This window comes from Pteronotus mesoamericanus, unplaced genomic scaffold (genome assembly GCF_021234165.1).
Source record: "Pteronotus mesoamericanus isolate MK-2021 breed Mesoamerican mustached bat unplaced genomic scaffold, CSHL_Meso_final contig_78, whole genome shotgun sequence".
Taxonomy (NCBI): Eukaryota; Metazoa; Chordata; class Mammalia; order Chiroptera; family Mormoopidae; genus Pteronotus; species Pteronotus mesoamericanus.
Genome location: NW_026555258.1, coordinates 18723674 through 18741396, shown reverse-complemented (window position 1 = coordinate 18741396; position 17723 = coordinate 18723674). Strand labels below are relative to the sequence as shown.

Sequence of the window (17723 nt, the reverse complement as noted above, 5' to 3'; positions counted from 1 at the left end):
ACGCTAGAACAATTCGAAGAACAAAATAAATAACATAGTACTGCATTATAACCCAAAGTATTTTAAAAAACTACATGAGCCCATACTGATATAAATAAATGTTTAAATACATTTTGGAAAAGAGACAAATGTTTTTTACAGATACCTCCCTCTGCAGGAGGTAGAATTTAATTCCTGCCTCCACACCTTCCTTTAGGGTAGGCTACATTGAGTCACCTGCTTCCCAAGAATAGACTAGGGAAAGAGGAAAATAACTTTACAGTGGAGAAAGCTGACAAATACTATCTTAAAGAAGTGATGACAGTTATCAACAGCGAGGTCAGGTGGCCACCATGATCCCTGATAGGATGCGACAAGAAGTGCACTTCACCTCTGCGATGTTCTTTCCCAAACCCGAGACCCCCGGCCAATCATGAGAACAACAACAGGAAAAACCAAACTGGAGATATTCCACAAGGGTAACCTGGTTAGTACTGCTCAAGACTTTCACATGGGAAATAATGCAAAACTCAAAAATTGTCGTAGACACAAGGGGACTGAGGAGACACGACAGCTAAACACAACGTGGTGCCCAGGGCTGCATCCTAGAGCAGGAAGAGAATGTTAATGGGGGAGAAAACCTCGTGAAATCCAAATACGATCTAGAGTTTAGTTTTTAAAATTCATAATAAAGGAAGAAAGGGAGAAAAGGTGACTGGGCTGACTGAGATTACCAAACCAAGTGATTCTTCATTCTCAGGAAAAGCGAATTCAGTCCACAACACCTGTGAAAGTTACAGTAAGGCAGCTCTGCCTTAGTGCCTTCCAGATCGCAGGCAACAGCAATTGCCTACATATTTTAGCTACAGAAACTGTAGAGAAATTGTTCTGTGGAAGAGGGCAGAAAGTTAAATTCTTCGTAATAAACTGATCTAGAGAGTCGGGGCCAAAGACTTAAAAATCCCAGTGATATCTGGTTCCTTTCATTTCTCATAAAATTATTTATCAATTTCACAACTGTGTATCCCCTGTATAGTACCTAACACTTCCTGCTCTCCCTCACTAGAAAAAGGAAACATCCCAAACGCAACAAAACTATACAATGGGAACGTGAGCAAAAGGGTGCCAAACATCATGTGGGGTCCTTGTAAACAGCCTGAGCCCACCTGGGGAAGAGACAAAGCCATCTGCACCCTCCAAAGAGGATCAATGTAACACTGTTATGCCATCTCTGTAAACACATATATATATATATATATACACTTTAAATAAAAGATAATCAATCATGTTCAAACTTTATGAAAAGAAATGTAAATAAATATAGATATAATCAACTACTAAATTTTTCAGCCTGTCCCAAGTTAACAAAACAAAGAGCAGAAATTTAGCAACAGTATGATTCCTATGCCTGTGGTAGAGGCTTAGAGAGAATTTGTATCCTATGCCTCTTAAGAGTAGCAATTCAAATTAGGCCTAGATCCCTCAAAGTGTCTGCTCGGAAACAAGAAGGGATGGAACCAGAACTTCTAAAAACACAAAAGGAATCTGAAACTCAAGTTCACGCTTCACAGAGGTTCAGGTTTTAGTTGTAGGAACCAAGACTGTCCGGTGATCACAAACAGCAGCTAAGAGTCAGGAGTAATTTCCATCTTCTCCACAATTACGATATCTTATTCAAACTCATATCAAATTAATTTCATTTATGAGAAAATTAAAAATATTGCCTTACCCTCAGATAATCACTGTTAAATGTGGGGAATATATTCTGAACCACTACTTTATCCTATTCATACACAGACATTACTGTAACCTAAAAACTGGAACATGGTACCTACTGTTTTACAATTGAGCTTTACATACTGAGCTAACACAAATCCTTTATTGAAAGCCATTCAACTAATACCTGACTCTGATCATTTTGGGTTTTTGAATGCTATTTATCTAAAATAACCCCATGCAGCCTGTGGGTTCTAGGATGGAACCTAGGATCAAATACATTCCTATTTTTGCAATAAAGCATAGGATGTTCACACTAAGTGGGATCATCAAAGATTATAAAGAACTTCATATCCATTCAGGTTAGGTTTTAATACCAGATAAATTACACTAAAAAATGTTTGGATATTTACAAAATCTTAAATATCTTTCCATAGCACTTCATGAAGACCTAATTGATCATGGTTACATGCAACTTTGTCTGTAAAAGTTGTATAATTTCTTTAACTAACCCTCTATTTATTTTACCAGTTTTATAGTACTATAAACACTCCAAAGAACATTCTTATCCTCATATACCTGTGCACTTGTACAGGTTTCTGTAAGCTAAAATCCTAAAATGGAACTGCTAAGTCAAAGGGCAAGTATATCATGAAGTTCAGTAGATTTTGGAAAAATGCTCCTCAAAAAAGTTGTGTTAATTTGTACCATAAGCAGTATATTTAAGTGCCATTTGCCCTATATCCACTCCGACACTGTGTAATCAATCTTACAAAGATTGTAAGTAACCAGTATTAGGTGAACATGATAGATGAAAAAAGATCACACTATTGTTTTTGCTTTATATCTATTTTATTACTGAGATAAAGTATCTTTTTGAATATTCACTGGTCATTTGAAATGTTTTCTTCAGCAAACCACTCATTATTCCTGAGTCACTGACTTGTAAAAGCTTTTATACAGGGTGGAGCAAAAGTAGGTTTACAGCTGTTCATATGGAAAATAATACAACACTTAATAATACAAGAATAAACTGTTTCATGTACTCACAACTGTAAAACTACTTTTGCCCCACCCTGTATATTGGAAAAATCTCCCCCTTTTCTCTTCCATTACAAATATTTTTTCCTAGTACGTCTTTTGATTTTATAGCATTTTCTTTTCATATCTGAGTGTATAAAATATAAATTTACCTTTCCTTCCTTTTATGGCTTCTGAGTTTCTTGTCACGCTTAAAAATGCCAACACTCCAAGATTATAAAAAACATATTATATTCTGCAGAGAAATGTTGACATACATTTTCCAAGCCTGGGACTGCTGCCCTTCAAAACCTATGCTTGCAAGGCTGGCCCTTGGATGGCATCGGGGAACTTGGATTTCAGGAGGGTCCCCACTATTTTCAGAACTGATAAGAGTGACTCTCTGTATCTAAACTGTTTACACAAACAATATGCTTTATGCTGAGCACCTGCTTTCCGTCTGTGACTCTGGAGTTTTGGTCCACGTTAGGCAGAGAGTACCAATGTGACCAGCACCGAGTAAAAACCCTCAGCACAGGGTCTCTACTGAGTATCTCTGGTAGACAACATTTCACATGCATTGCCACAGCTCATTGCTGGCAGAATTAACAAGCACGTCTTGGGTGACTCCACTGGTAGAGGACACTTGAAAGCTTGCACCTGGTTTCCTCCAGACTTTGCCCCATGTGCCTTCCCCTTTGCTGATTTTGCTTTGTTTCTTTTCCCTGCACAAATAAGTGCCGAGTCCTGTGAAGATCACTGACCCTGGTGGTGGCCTTGGAGACGTCTGGCACACGTATTTATCTTTGTTTCCTCCTAGCTCTTACAATTTTGCTTTCTGCATTCAAGTCTTTTTATTACTATTATTATTATTGATTTGAGAGAGACAGAGAGAAACACTGATTGGTTGTCCCACTTATTTATGCATTCATTGGTTGATTCTTGTACGTGTCCTGACCCGGGATCAAATCCACAACCTGGGCGCATCAGGGCGACACTCTAAACAACTGGGCTACCCAGCCGTGGCAAGTCTGTCATCCAGCTGAATTTTTATTTATCTATTTGGGCAGGGGGGAGCACATGGAGGGTTGTAGGGAACCTAGTCTTCTGTGGGTTTTTAAAATTTTTTATTGTGAAATTAAACATTTAGAAAAATATATAAAACATAAGTACATAGTTTAATGAATTATTATAAACACCTATGTAACTACCACCTAAGTCAAGAAAAAAATTTTATTGTGATATGTACATAAAAGGATTCCTACTGGATTCAGAGCTGGAGAGGACGGAAAACTGTTTTAACAGAAAAAGCTCGCCTAAGGTCACAGAGGTGATCAGCAGTGGAGCAAGAAACAGAATGGGGTCTTCTGACCTTCAATCTAAAAATCCTTGCCTACATCATGCGAATGTCTACAACCATGACTCGATTTTCTATGGGGAACTGTGCTATATATATAATACCGCAGGCAGCCCAGTTGGAGAGAATCTCCAAAAGGTCATAAGAATTTGTCTTATTCAGGTGGTATTTATGGAAAAGAAGGGGGAAAAAATTCAAAGATCAGAAAACACCACCAGAGAAACCTGGTTACTTACACATAAGAAGAGAGCCCCCAAATGTGTCAAACTGCAGTTCACCCTACCTCCCCTCAATGCTCCCTGCTCATCTAAATGCTCTAACCCTTCAAGGCTCAGCACCCTCCTCTCACTGGGAAGCACTGACTCCCCTTACCCAAGTCACGCATACACTCATTCACACTCTCATTCAAACACGGTGGTCACGGGTAAAGGAAGAAGCAAGGATGTTGTGCGGGTTTACTGCATACGTACATGGTAATTGCACACTGAAAGGAAAAGGATAACAGCTGCCCTGACCAGTGTGGCTTAGTTGGTTGGGCACTGTCCAACAAAGCAAAAGGTCACTGGTTCGATTCCCAGTCAGGGCAGATATGAGAGGCAACCGATTGATGTTTCTCTCTCACATCAATACTTCTCTCCCTCTCTTTCTCCCTCCTTCCCATCTCTCTAAAAATAAATAAAATCTTTAAAAAGAAAAAGGATAATATCTGAATAAGCAACCAATTCAGAGATGAGCCTCATATACTAAGTAACACATAAAAAGATGCTCAATCAGATTGATCAGAAATATATAAAATTAGCACAAAGATGAGATACAACTTTGCACCCTTCACAAAACTGACTACCAAATGTTGACGGAAAAAAAGGAAACAAAACAAGAAGTACTTGAGCTCACTGCTGATGGGTAGACCCAATGTAATCTCGGAAGAACAAATCTCTAGAGAAGTTGAAGAGGCGCATGAGGCACATACCCTTCCACATGGCAATGCTACATCAGGCAACGTACTCCAGGGCAGCGCTATTCACAGCAACCTAGCAGTACAACGTCTGTCACCAGTCAGCAAAGAAATAAGGAATACTTCTTCCTTGAGAAAGTTTTACTAGGATAAGAAACGTTAAATAAGTTTACAGTGGCAGCTGATTTACATTCCGTCCTAAACTCCCTGTCCACAAGAAGTAATTCTTCAGTCCTCAGACCACACTTCATGTATCCCAGTCCTGGAGAAAAACTCTTCCAAGGAAGGGACAAATAAACAATACCTGTAAGGAACTGCTCACAGCCACAGGGTCAGTAAAAGCAAAAAAAAAAAAAAAAAAAAAAAGAAGAGGAAGAAGGAAAAGGAAACAATCTAACTCAGCAGGAGACTGGATAAAGAAATTGAGGAGGGAGTCACACAAGGGGAAGACCCAAATGAAACCAGAATTTGTTTATGAAAAACTGTGTGTATATTCTTACATGTTTAAACTTCAGTCACCTTCAAAGTACTCTCCATTTGATGCAATACACCTATCAAGACTTTTCTTCCACTGCTCAAAACAGTTTTTGAACATGTCGATTTTGATGCCTTTTAGTGCTTCTGCCAGTTTTTTGTTTCACCTCTTCCACATCAGCAAAACATTTCCCTTTGAGCCCTGGCTGGCGTGGCTCAGTGGACTGAGTACTGGCCTGCGAACTAAAAGGCTGCGTGTTTGATTCCCAGTCAGAGCACAGGCCTACAATGCCAGCCAGGTCCCCAGCTGGGGGCCTGCAAGAGGAAACAGATCAATGTATCTCTGATACATTAACCTTTCTCTCCCTCCCTTCCCCTCTCTTTAAGATAAATAAAATCTTCTTTAAAAAGTCACATGGACCAACATGACAATATCTAAAACACTAAGAGCAAACAAAGAAAGTAAGTTACAGAAGGATATGATTCCTCTCATGTAAAGTTTCAAATGCAACTCATGTATATTGCATATGATACATACATCACAGGAATGACAACTTCTGGGCAAGAAGGGAAAAGGAAATGGAAGAAAAGAAAAACTTGTAAGGAGTAACAGGGAGCTTGAATTGTATCTATAACGTTTATTTTTTACAAATAATAGATCTAAAGCTAGTATCAAAAAATGTAAAGACTTGTCAAAGATGTGTGGCACATACATAAGTGTTCCTAAGATTACTCTCTATATTTTTCTTCATACTTGAAATATTTCATTATTTTAAAAATAATATACATTCTTTTTATGGTAAATTTACCAAAAGAATATGGTAAATATATACATACCATAAAAATTTACCAAAGAATATGGTAAATATATACATACCATAATAATTCCATTTTATGGCACAACTACATAAAAAGGGGAAAAATACATCAGCAATTCTTCTTTATACTTTCATATACTCTTTGAATATTCTTCAATAAAAATACATGTTTTAGAAAAATAATATACAGAGCAAATGTTTTGAAATGTTTGCTTGTTTGAAGCCATGTTTGCTTGAAGCCATGTTTCAAAGATAAGGAAATAAATTTAAATCACAGAATTTTAAAGCTTAAAAGGAACCCTAAAGAACACAGAAGAGCAAAAAGAACATTTACTGGTGGCAATGCAAAATGGCACAGCCTCTTTGGAAGACAGGTTGGAGGTTTATCACAAAACTAAACACACTCTTCCCATACAACCCATTAATTGCACTCCTTGATATTTACCCAAAGGAGTTGAAAAACTTAAATGCACACAAAGACCTCTACGTGGATATTTATAGCAGCTTTATTCATAATTGCTAACAGCTGGAAGCAACCAAGATGTCCTTTAGTAGGTGAGTGGATAAATTGGTGCATGACATCAGAATATTATTCAGCGCTAAAAAGAAATGAATTATCAAGCCATGAAAAGACAAGGAAGACCCTTATAGGCATATTACTAAGTGAAGGAAGTCAATCTAAAAAGGCCACATGCTGTCTGTTTCCAACTGTTTGACATTCTGGAAAAGGCATAGCTATGGAGACAATGAGAAGATCAGTAGTTGCCAGGGGCTGGGGGGAAGGAGGCCTGAAAAGCAGGAGGGAGCACAGAGGATCTGGGGGCAGCAAAATCACCGCACACCATACAATGGTGGATGCATGTCACTACACATTTGTCCAGACAGACAGAATACAAAACACCTACAGTGAACCGTAATATAAACTTTGAACTTTGGGTGATTATGATGTGTCAATGTACGTTTATCCTTGGTTTAAAAAAAGACAGGCACCGTTCTGGACAGTGACGCTGACAATGCAGGAGGCTACTGCGATGGCGGGGGCAAAAGGTATACGGGAAAGCGGTGCCTTCCTCTCAACTTCGTTGTCAACCTAAAACTGAACTAAAAAAAAATAAAGTCTTTAAAAAAGTTAGTCTCAAAAGAAACATCAAGAACACTGAAAATCTTAAATCCCAACACAAAACAAAAAAAATCCAGATTAGATTATGTCAACTATTACACTAATGTAGAAAAAAATCTACTAAAAACAAATACATTCATTCACTTTCCATTAAATAATTCTCTAATTCATATTATTCGCCTGTCTTTAGTTCTCTCAAGTGAAAGAAGAGGCCTTCCCTCCTCCCACGCTCCCAAGGAAGAAATCACCAAGAAAGGGTTAAGGACTACACTTCGGTGTCATCCCCCATCAGCCACGGGTATTTCTGAAAACCTGTAATTATTCTTGAGAAATAAAACTGTCCACATAAATCACTCACTCTCCAGATATTTCCAAAAAAAGTACAACTTTGAATTCTAAGTTAAGGCGGAAAAACTATTTTCTCACAGGATTACAAAAGGCAAAGACTGGCTTTTTACTCACATCATCACTTAAGAAAAAAAAATCATAAAAGAAAAAAAGCAATAAATCAGTTTCCTTAGAGGTGTCGTCTTTTCATGACAACTTAAACATCAAAACACTCCTTGGGAAGTATGCAAGAAAAGTATACACTGTCAAAAAGAACAGGGAAAGGACTATAAAGCAGTGAGTATTCCAGTGTGGTGGAATATGAGGATTCTTTTTTGGCTTGTTTGTTTAATTCTATGTCATCATTAATTTACTTTATGAGCATGAATAACTTGTTTGATTTTAAAAAAGAAAATGGTTATATTTCATAATGATAGGTTTCAGATTTTTAAGTTGCTTAAATTTTCTACAAAGAGTTTTTTTAATATGAAAGTAAATTTTAAATTTCAAATCAAGTTAGAGGCCTTAATGGGAAGCTGAGATTGAAAGGGAAAGCTGCCTACCGCATCATAAATCAATTAACAACCTAAAGCTACAGGATATTTTGAGAAAGATCTGTCAAGTTACCAAAGGAATATACTAGACTATAACAGAACAATTTCACAAGGAAATAGTCTCCCTAATGATATTTACTTTCTTTTGATTCACACATATGTAAATACATTATAGTCACAAAGCAGTTTCACATGGCCTCAAAAAAAACGTTGTGAGGTGTGCATCTATTGTCTGCATTTATGCATGAAAAACTGGGGCTCTGCCTCTAACTGAATTGCCTAAGGTCACCAAGCTAATGAGATAGACTTGTAAGTTAAACCTAGAAAGGTCTTTACCCTCCAAATATACATTAGAACATAGTACCTCCCTCTGAAGTACTATTTTTAAAGTAGGTAATACTAGCTCCAACTTACAGATGAGGAAACAGAGTCTAGAATTCATTAAGAATGTTGACCAAGCCCTGGCTGGTATGGCTCAGTGGGGTGAGTGTCAGCCCAAGAACCAAAAGGTCGCTAGTTTGAATCTCAGTCAGGGCACATGCCCAGGTTGGGGGCTAGGTCCCCTGTGAGCGGGGTGCAAGAGGCAGCCAACTGACGTTTCTCTCACAAATCCATGTTTTCTCTCCCTCTTTCTTTCTCCCTTCTCCTCTCTCTAGAAAGAAATAAATAAAATCTTAAAAAAAAAAATGTTGACCAAGATTACAAAGGTAGTGAGTGGCAGGGCTCGGAGTCACACTCCAGGCAGTCTAACTCCACACCCAGTGTTCCTACTTGTATGCTAAATTACAGGGTGAAGCAAAGAAAGTGGGAGATGAGTCTAAGCCTTATGACACAACTAGGTACAACATGACTTCGCACCCTGGCCACAGAGCCGCTGTCGTCAGAACGGGTCCCTCCCTCAATTCATCCCTCCTTCAGGGTCAGGATCGGGACCAAAGAGTTGGCCCTCCCTTGTGTGCCTGAACCTGTAAGATACGCCAGGAGAGAATTGAGACGGGCCCTTCAGCCTGCCCCATAGAGCACAAAACCAGAGGCTGGGCGGCAGAAAGAACCGCATGGAGGCACGGAGAGAAGCTGGAAGAACTCCAGTCCTTCACTCCAAACCCCTCTTGCGGGACCCTCTTGTTTCCATAAACGCCCTGATTCCTTATAGTTAAGTGCCCAGTTTTTGCTTAAGCCAGCTCACAACTGGGTCCAAGTACAAATGGAAGATCTTTGCCAAGAGAAAAGAAAAAAAAAAAAAGATGTACTTCTAGAAAAATACATTAAAAATTAAGCAGACAGCACATGCCTAGGATGACTATCATATCAGAGAGGAAGTCCTTTCTAAGACTCTAGCCTCAAGGGACCTTCTCAACCATGCATCCCATTCATTCCCCAACTGCCATCCAAATTGCAATACCTTATTAAATGTACCATATGTTCTCCTGGCCCGATTCTTTTTTTCTAAGATTTTTTTAATTTCTTTTTATTTTTAGAGATAGGGGAAGGGAGGGAGAAAGAGATAGAGAGAAACGTTAATGTATGGTTGCATCTCACCGCTCCCCACTTAGGGACCTGGCACGCAACCCAGGCATGTGCCCTGACTGGGAATTGAACTGGTGACCTTTTGGTTTGCAGGCCAGCACTCAACCCACTGAGCCACACCAGCCAGGGCCCGGCTCAATTTTTTTTGTCAACCAGTCCCTCAACTAGAAATACTCTCCCAACCATTTCTTCATCTCCACACATCCAAATCCTCCCTATTCAAAGTCCAGCTCAAATCCAACATGCTCCGCACTTACACAACCCATCCTGGCCCTACAAACTCCCACACACCTTTCTACATCTCTCCTGCCACTTGTTGTCTTTTGCTGTCCATTATGCAACTCCCCGATCTTCCTGTCCCCGGACCAGAACAACTCTTTGAGGTGTGCCTCGAATCCGACTCCCCCAAACTCCCTCAGTTGTTCCAGCCATCTCTAGAGTTCCCCAGGCTGAGAAACTGTGACCTAAATCCCTTGGTTATTCCAGCACTTAACTCAGTGCCTTGCAGACAGTAGCTGCTCAAATACCTGTTGAATATATGAAACCTTGCTTCTTCTGCATTAGGAAAGCTATTTAGAAGTTCATACAGCTAACATCTGCAGCAAGGGAATGAAGGGGGTTGGTGGCATCTTGTAACCCCTGACATCAGAACCTATTGGAAAAGGAGACTGTATGTTTTTTAAACATATGACAAGTGCTTAGGATTTTTTTAGTAAAAGAAGAAAAGGAGGAGAACGAGAAGGAAGAGAGAAATTCCATAATGTCTGACTGTGTGGCAAAACTGTGCTTCAACTCAGGAGTGCAGTAGTTCTTGAGGAGAGAAGAAGAAGAGAGAAGAAAAGGCCAGTGAAAGGGGAGAAAAACCAAGGCTCCACTGCAAGGCCTTTCCTGCCCCATGACTCGCCACAGCTTCAAGAGTTAACTAAACTCCTGAAATGCTTGGGAAAAGGGGATCCTGTGTGCGCATACCCGTGAAACAGGGGTTTCATGTCCAAGCTGACCTGGGTAGAACCAAAAACACCATTTTTAGAAATAAGAGCCCAGGAGTTAAGGAAAGTGTAAGTAAACTAAATTACAGGAAATTCACAAAAATTAGATGTGATGGTGGAAGGATAAATACCTCTGAATTTTCACAATATCTGCAATTAGGAGTTTGAGGATGAAACTATGAAGAATAAGGAAGCTCTAACTGGCATCTATATTTTGTATGTAACACAATCTTTTCTGGTAGGTAAATCCTGTGAATTATAAATCTAACCAGGTACTAACTGGTAGTTAAAATCCACATCATCTATTGATTCCTATACACCATTTCAACTTACTAAAAGCCCCTCTAATTAATAAATTAGACAAAACCCACCTGACAAAATCCAAATGAGGTCAGCAGGATACTCCTTTAGGAATTAATGTTTAGAATTGTGATCTCTACTCCTTAGTTTTAAAATACAGGCTTGTTTCCTCCCCCCTCCCCCTTTTCAAAAGAACTCCTTAAGTGCAAATGGACTTAAAAAGGAGAATGCCAGGAAGTCCAGCACTAAACACAAATATATTAAGTCAGAGGTGGGGAGAGGATCCATTCCCAGAGACAATCCATCCTGTAGGAGCTGCCTCCTTCCAGCCAGGGCAGCTCAAGGGGGTGGCAAATAAGAATAAGACCCCTGCAGGCAATGAGGTCCTGAGCAAGAGGTTCCTGCCAACGCATTCCCTGCTGGCATCCTTTCCATCCAGAAATATGGCAATCAGGCCGTCTTCCTGTGCCCTAGCCCGCCAGCCTTACTCCCAGGGCCCAGGCAGATACTCCAAGACAGAAACCCCTGCATCAGGATGCACCAGTGACGAGGCTCTTTGAGCAGGAAAGAGGAGTCTTTCTTCTCCTGCCACTTCAGAAGTCCTGGCCATCTGCATATGGTGTCAGGCTACTTTAAGTCCCCTACCAACCAACCCAGCATAGCCCACTGCAAGGCTACTCCTCCCTGCTCACACATCCATCCTCAATGCCCCTCATCCCCTAACAAACACACACACACGCACGCACGCGCAAGCGCGTGCTCAGGGAGGGAAGAAGTCATAGGGCTAGTTTGGCAGGGTTGGGCCAGACAAGGAGGCTGCAGCCCACGTGTGCACCCCAAGTTTAATGAATAAGTGCCAGACTCCAGATGCACCGAGGTCCACAAACACTCCCACCTCCCAAGGAGGCCCTTTTCCCCAGGACACTCACTGGCAGACACCCAGTTAGATATCAGTGTTAGTGAACTGATCAGCAGACAGATTACCATCTTATGAAAGCTGCTTAGAGGAGGTAATATATACTGTGCAAGAGTGCACTCTGCATAAAAGTCAAGTGCATGACAGGTAAGATCCACCTGAAGTGGCTAATTATTTAGGACAATGCTCATCTTGATGTGTAAACTCTAGAGTGTTTACACATCACTCTAGATGTGTAAATTTAAAATCACAGCATTTAAATCCCAACATTTGTGGTTTGACCTGCTTGCCTTCACTATTATCAAAGTGACATTAACACATCTATTACAGGCCCAAAAGCTTTAAGAAAGAAAGAATCTAAGACTGAATAAACACTGTTCTCATTTCTCTTATAACAATTCTAAACAATTCCTCCAACCTCTCAATTTTCCATCTCTCTGAGATGGAATGAAGATGTGTAAAACAGCAAAAGCTGTTCTAAAGCTGAACTTTGGTTTATAAATATTGCATTCATTCCATCCCTCAAAATTCCACCTAAATGAATTAAGGCATCAGCAATATATATATTAAAAAACAGAATGGCCCTGACCGATGTGGCTCAGTTGGCTGGAGCACTATCTCACAACAGAAAGGTTGTGGGTTCAATCCCCGGTCAGGGCGCATGCAATTCTCCAGCTTGGGAGCATACGGGAGGCAACCAATTGATGCTGCTTCTCTCTAACACCGATGTTTCTCTCTCTCCTTTCCTTTCTAAAAAGAAATGTCCTCAGGTGAAGATTTTTTAAAAATGCACTGGGGGAGGGGGAACTCAAACCAAATAGTTAAGTTAGAAGATAGCAACAAAATGCGCCTTTGGGTCAAAGCTACAAAATCCCAGGTACTCACTGGATATTGAGCTCATGATATCTGAAAATTACAATCTGAACTTACAGTGTTTCAATCAAAGGACCATCCAATATCATCCAAGAGTGAAACTGACACCATACTCATGTTCAGTCGCAGAATGAAGTAGAATCAAGTGGCTTTTCCATCACGGTGCATGTCAAAATGGCAGAATTAGGACTATCCAATTACCAGACTCTCTCAATGCCTCTTTTCACAAATAAAACAATTGACTCCATGATGACATTCCTGGAGCAAATAAAATCACTTTTTGCGGTTGTGGCAGAAAATACTACACATAAACTTAAAAGCCATAGTCTTTTCCTTGTGCACACTGCTAACATCTTCAAATTTTATCCTTTTCTCTCTCTCGTTAACTTTTTGAATTTATGGTTATGTGATGACAAAAAAGAGAGGCTTCAGGTTGTTACAGACTAACATGCACTAAACTGAGTCTCCCAGGAGAGCTAGAAAAGGAGAAAAGCCCACAAAGATCTAGAGGGGAAACTGCTGCTTGATAATCGACGCATTTCTAAATGTTAACATAAAAAAAAAAAAATGCACACATCCTAAGGAACCAAATCTACTAACCTCTATAATCAATGTGATACATGGCTTATCCAACCTTGACAAAAATCTTCTGGATCACCAATGGTATGTTCATCCACTCGTACATATGCAATTATATAAAGAATCTATTATTTAGAACACCAGGAAAAAAACAATTAAAGATTTATACTCACTGCTACCATTTTTTTTCAAAAGGCATTTTTCATTTCTACACTAAGATCTCCGCATTGATGTCCCAGTTCACAAATTCAGAATGAGGGGGAAAATTATAGCGATTGCCAGATTGGAGAAAGAGTAAGAAACAGGTTAATAAATAAAATTTAATATGTACAATAAACTAATAGGTTTAAAAATAGACTGGTAATTAGTCACTGAAGACCGAAACACTCTTACCAACACAACATGTATGTTACATATATGTACATGTGTATATATCATAAACATACGAAACCTTGTGTTAAAATTCAAAGAAAGTACCTGAATTTTACAATAGTTTTACAAGAAGACTATTGGTAGGTAGGTACACATGTTATGAGCACAGCTTAACTGAGAATGCAAGTGGTTCACAGTCACAGTCTTGAGAACCATTCTCAGCGCTCCCAGTCCCCTTGCCTGGCCCTTCTCCATTGTCGTCTCCCTCCTGCATACACACAGCCCCCGACAGCTGTCCTCTGGGCCATCTGTCCATTCCCATGACTCCGCCTTCATCCCCACTCTCCCCCAGGCTTCAGAGCTAAAGTTCTCACACACCTCCTATCCACCTGCCTAGCGCTGTGCCAAGTTCTTAGCATGCATTATCTCTTCCCGTTCTTATAACAACCCTGTAGAATGGGTTTTGTTATTATCCCATTCTACAGGTAAGAAAACAAGACCCAGAAGTCAGGTCCCTCGTTTAGGACATTATAAAAAGTGGCAGGGCCAGGATTCAAAACCAGCTCTGACTTCCATGCCAGAGGCTTTAGCCTCTGTTTCAAAAGTCTCCCTAAACAACTCAACACAGGTGCCTCAATAATTTGATGTACTCACTTGACAAATAATTTATTTGTTGAACACAAACCTGTTCTCTCTTTCTTCCACTTCTACCTCCCCACATCCGTCTAGAGACTACACCCTCCATCTCTCCCATCTCTCAGGTAGGTTTCTTGGAATCATCTCTAACTCCTTCTTCTCCTGAATAACCCTCACCTACCTCCTTGCCAATTCAGACCCTACACTACTTTTCCCCTGGCCACTGTAATACCCTCCTAATTAGTCTTGCTGCCCCCGGCCTCCGGATCCTTGTAATCAATGTTACACCACTGCCACCTGTTATCCTTCTAAAACAGATCTACTCAGGTTACACCCCCGCCTAAAAGCCTCTGACGGTCCTCTCTTGACTGCAGGACAGAGTCCAAACTAATTGTGTTGGCATTCCTGGTCTCAGTCTACCTCCCCGGCCTCCTCTCCTACTGCCCCCACCTCTAAAAATAATAATGATCTACACAGACCTTAACTGTCTGTGCAGTGCATTTGACATACATTAATCTTAATGACACTATGAGTATCTCTTATTGTCCCAGTTTTAGGATAAAGAAACTGAGACTTACAAAGGTAAGGTCATTTGCCCAAGATCCCAAATAGTAAAAGGCAGAAAGGGCCAAGTCTTAAACTCCAAATCCTACCTCCTTCCACAGTACCTCATACAGCCACAGCAACCCCGTTCCAAAGCATATCAGACATACTGAAACTTTCTCTGTAAACACAAAATACTTTCCAAGGTCTATCTTAGCTCAAGCCACTGTCCCCATAGGCCAGAATGCCAGTCTCACTTTCTGATGTGTCTAAAGAATGGTGCCAGGCATTTTTCATATCATACTTTGTATTGGTTATTTACATTTACATACAAATCTGTCTCTACATTGCATTCTAAGCCCTGTGAAGACAGGGCCATAAATTAGTCACTCAATTTTAAAGTTTGCTTATTGAATTGATAAATGTGTGGGGAAAACAAGCCATACAGATGGCAAGTATCAAGGCAGAGGCTGGCCAGGCCTGAAACCAGAGATGAGCAACTCGGGCCAGACCATCTGAGCACACTGGCTGTGCCTACAATTTTAACATCTATCTTCTGAACAAGGTCGAATGCCCTGGTGCCGGCTATTCTCACAGACATTGGCCTTTATTGAGTGTTAGTTTACTGAAAGCATACGCCAAACAGAACGGTATGGAAGTGAAAAATCAGAAGTAAAAAAGACAGAAATACTATTATTTCCCATTTTAACGTTACTATTTGGTTGAGTAACCAAAATTTAAATGATACAGGCTTGATTTAGCCTTTTGCCAAAGAACAGTTCATTTGCATGTGTGGCTGTCATGAAAGCAACCATCTCAGCATGCCCACAGAATCATAATCACCTACACAGCTTTCCATGACTCGTCCTCTAAAAGCCACAAGGATTCCTGGCACAGGGAGAAACCCTCTCAAAAAGTACCTGACATGTTGGTTATCTGGCTAACTTCTGCAGCTGAAGTTTCCCATGGCTGTGTCAAACGGTCAAACTGAATAGTATCAGCGTGATTTAAGATTACAGGCTGTTGCTCCTTCACAAGCTGTCTTTATCCCAATGAAGATCAGATACTAAGGATGCCTTATAATTATAGAGCCCACAGTGTGAAACCACTAAACAGCTGACCAGGTGAAAAGTCTCAAACGCTTCCTCCTCTCTGTCAGAATTCTCTGCCCACGGCTAAACTATAACTACAATGTCACCTTTTCCATGAACTGGCAGAGGATAATATTAGAAGAAAAACCAGCTCACAAGCTCTGCATTTAATTTCATTTCATTCCAAACAATTATGTAAAGAAAGAAACCTATACACTATAACCCTTAGTGATTCACAAACTAGATTTCAGAACTGTCTTTAACAATCAGAACTAAATGTTCTCTATTTTGCCATCTTTCCTCAAACTCTAATATGTTCTCTGTTCAGTATACATCAGAATATTGCCACATTTTATACACTATGGGAGATTTCTTCTAGAAGCTAGCAAGACGGGGGAGGGAGGGAGCCATGTTGATCTTCTTATAAATTGTATACGTTCCCTTCCAGAGAGAATAAATACGGGGGTAGAGCAGAAACTAGCACACACAGGAATCAGAGCATCTGAGTTCAAGCCGTAACTCTGTAACAGGAGGGATGCCCCACGGCCGGGCAGTAACAGGAGCAAGTTCACAGGGAACGCTGCTGTAAGGCTTCAATTAGGCAATATGTACAAAGTGATCAGAACACACAGTTGGGACTTAACATCAGCTTTACTATTATCCTATTACACTATGATGCCAAGTGACAATTACACGACATTTGTGAAAACAAATTCTAACAAATCCCAACTCAGGATTATCCTGCTTACCTTCTTCCAACCCTCATACATCAGTGATACTTACTACTCCAAAAAAATAAAACAGCAAGGAACTGGCTGCTCAACAATATGTATGTACATAAAAATAAAAAATTAAAGTAAAATAAGACAACCCGAACAGTCAATTCTTCTCAGCAGCTCCTGTGAAGTACAGTGACAAATATATTTGAAAGCAGAGATAGGTTTAATTTAAATTTATGACAGGTATATCATTTCAAATGTAAAAGTAAATAATGTTTATTTCAATCTATGGAAATTCAGTGTTACCAGCTATATATCTCCAAATAACAGACCTGGAACTACAAATGATAATAGTACTTTAGCATTGTCTATATCATATAATCATATATTTTGGCCCCTTATATCTATTTATATGTATTCCTCCTCTTTCTTCTCAACAGTATTATAATACTTTGGTGTCCCCTGCAGCAATGTTAAATAGCAGTCAAATATGTAGCTGAATTAAAGTAACATTTGTCAGAGAATTTAGCAAAGCGTCTTTTCATCAGCATGAACACTCTAACTGTGGTACACAGAGGTAATTCAACTCAAAGACTGCTTACGAGTGCACACTGGAGTCTGAGACATCGGGATCTAACTCTGCCGCTTACCAGCTGTGGGAGCTCGGGGACCTAAAAAGCCTGTTTTCCATTCCATAAAACAGTGATACTTTTACCTAGCTGTTAGGATTATTTTGACAAATGAAAGAATATATACAAAGCACTTAAAACAAGGCTAGTGCTGCAATATGTTTAGGGGGAAAGGTACTGATGTCTACAATTTACTTTGAAATGCATCAATAAATGGATTCAGTACATA

At 39.9% G+C, this 17723-nt stretch overlaps 1 protein-coding gene across 3 annotated transcripts in view; it reads right to left on the bottom strand.

Moving 5' to 3' along the window:
- Nucleotides 1-17723, bottom strand: part of ECPAS (Ecm29 proteasome adaptor and scaffold) — a 95487-nt gene that overhangs the window by 73942 nt on the left and 3822 nt on the right. Inside the window, exon 1 of one of the 3 annotated variants that reach the window (XM_054584529.1) lies at nt 15976-16185. The exons of the other annotated variants lie outside the window; for them this stretch is intronic. Within the exon in view, the coding sequence (XP_054440504.1) occupies nt 15976-15982 (7 nt within the window). The 5' untranslated portion in view covers nt 15983-16185. Of the gene's footprint in view, nt 1-15975; nt 16186-17723 lie in introns of those variants that run through there. 3 annotated transcript variants of the gene reach the window in all.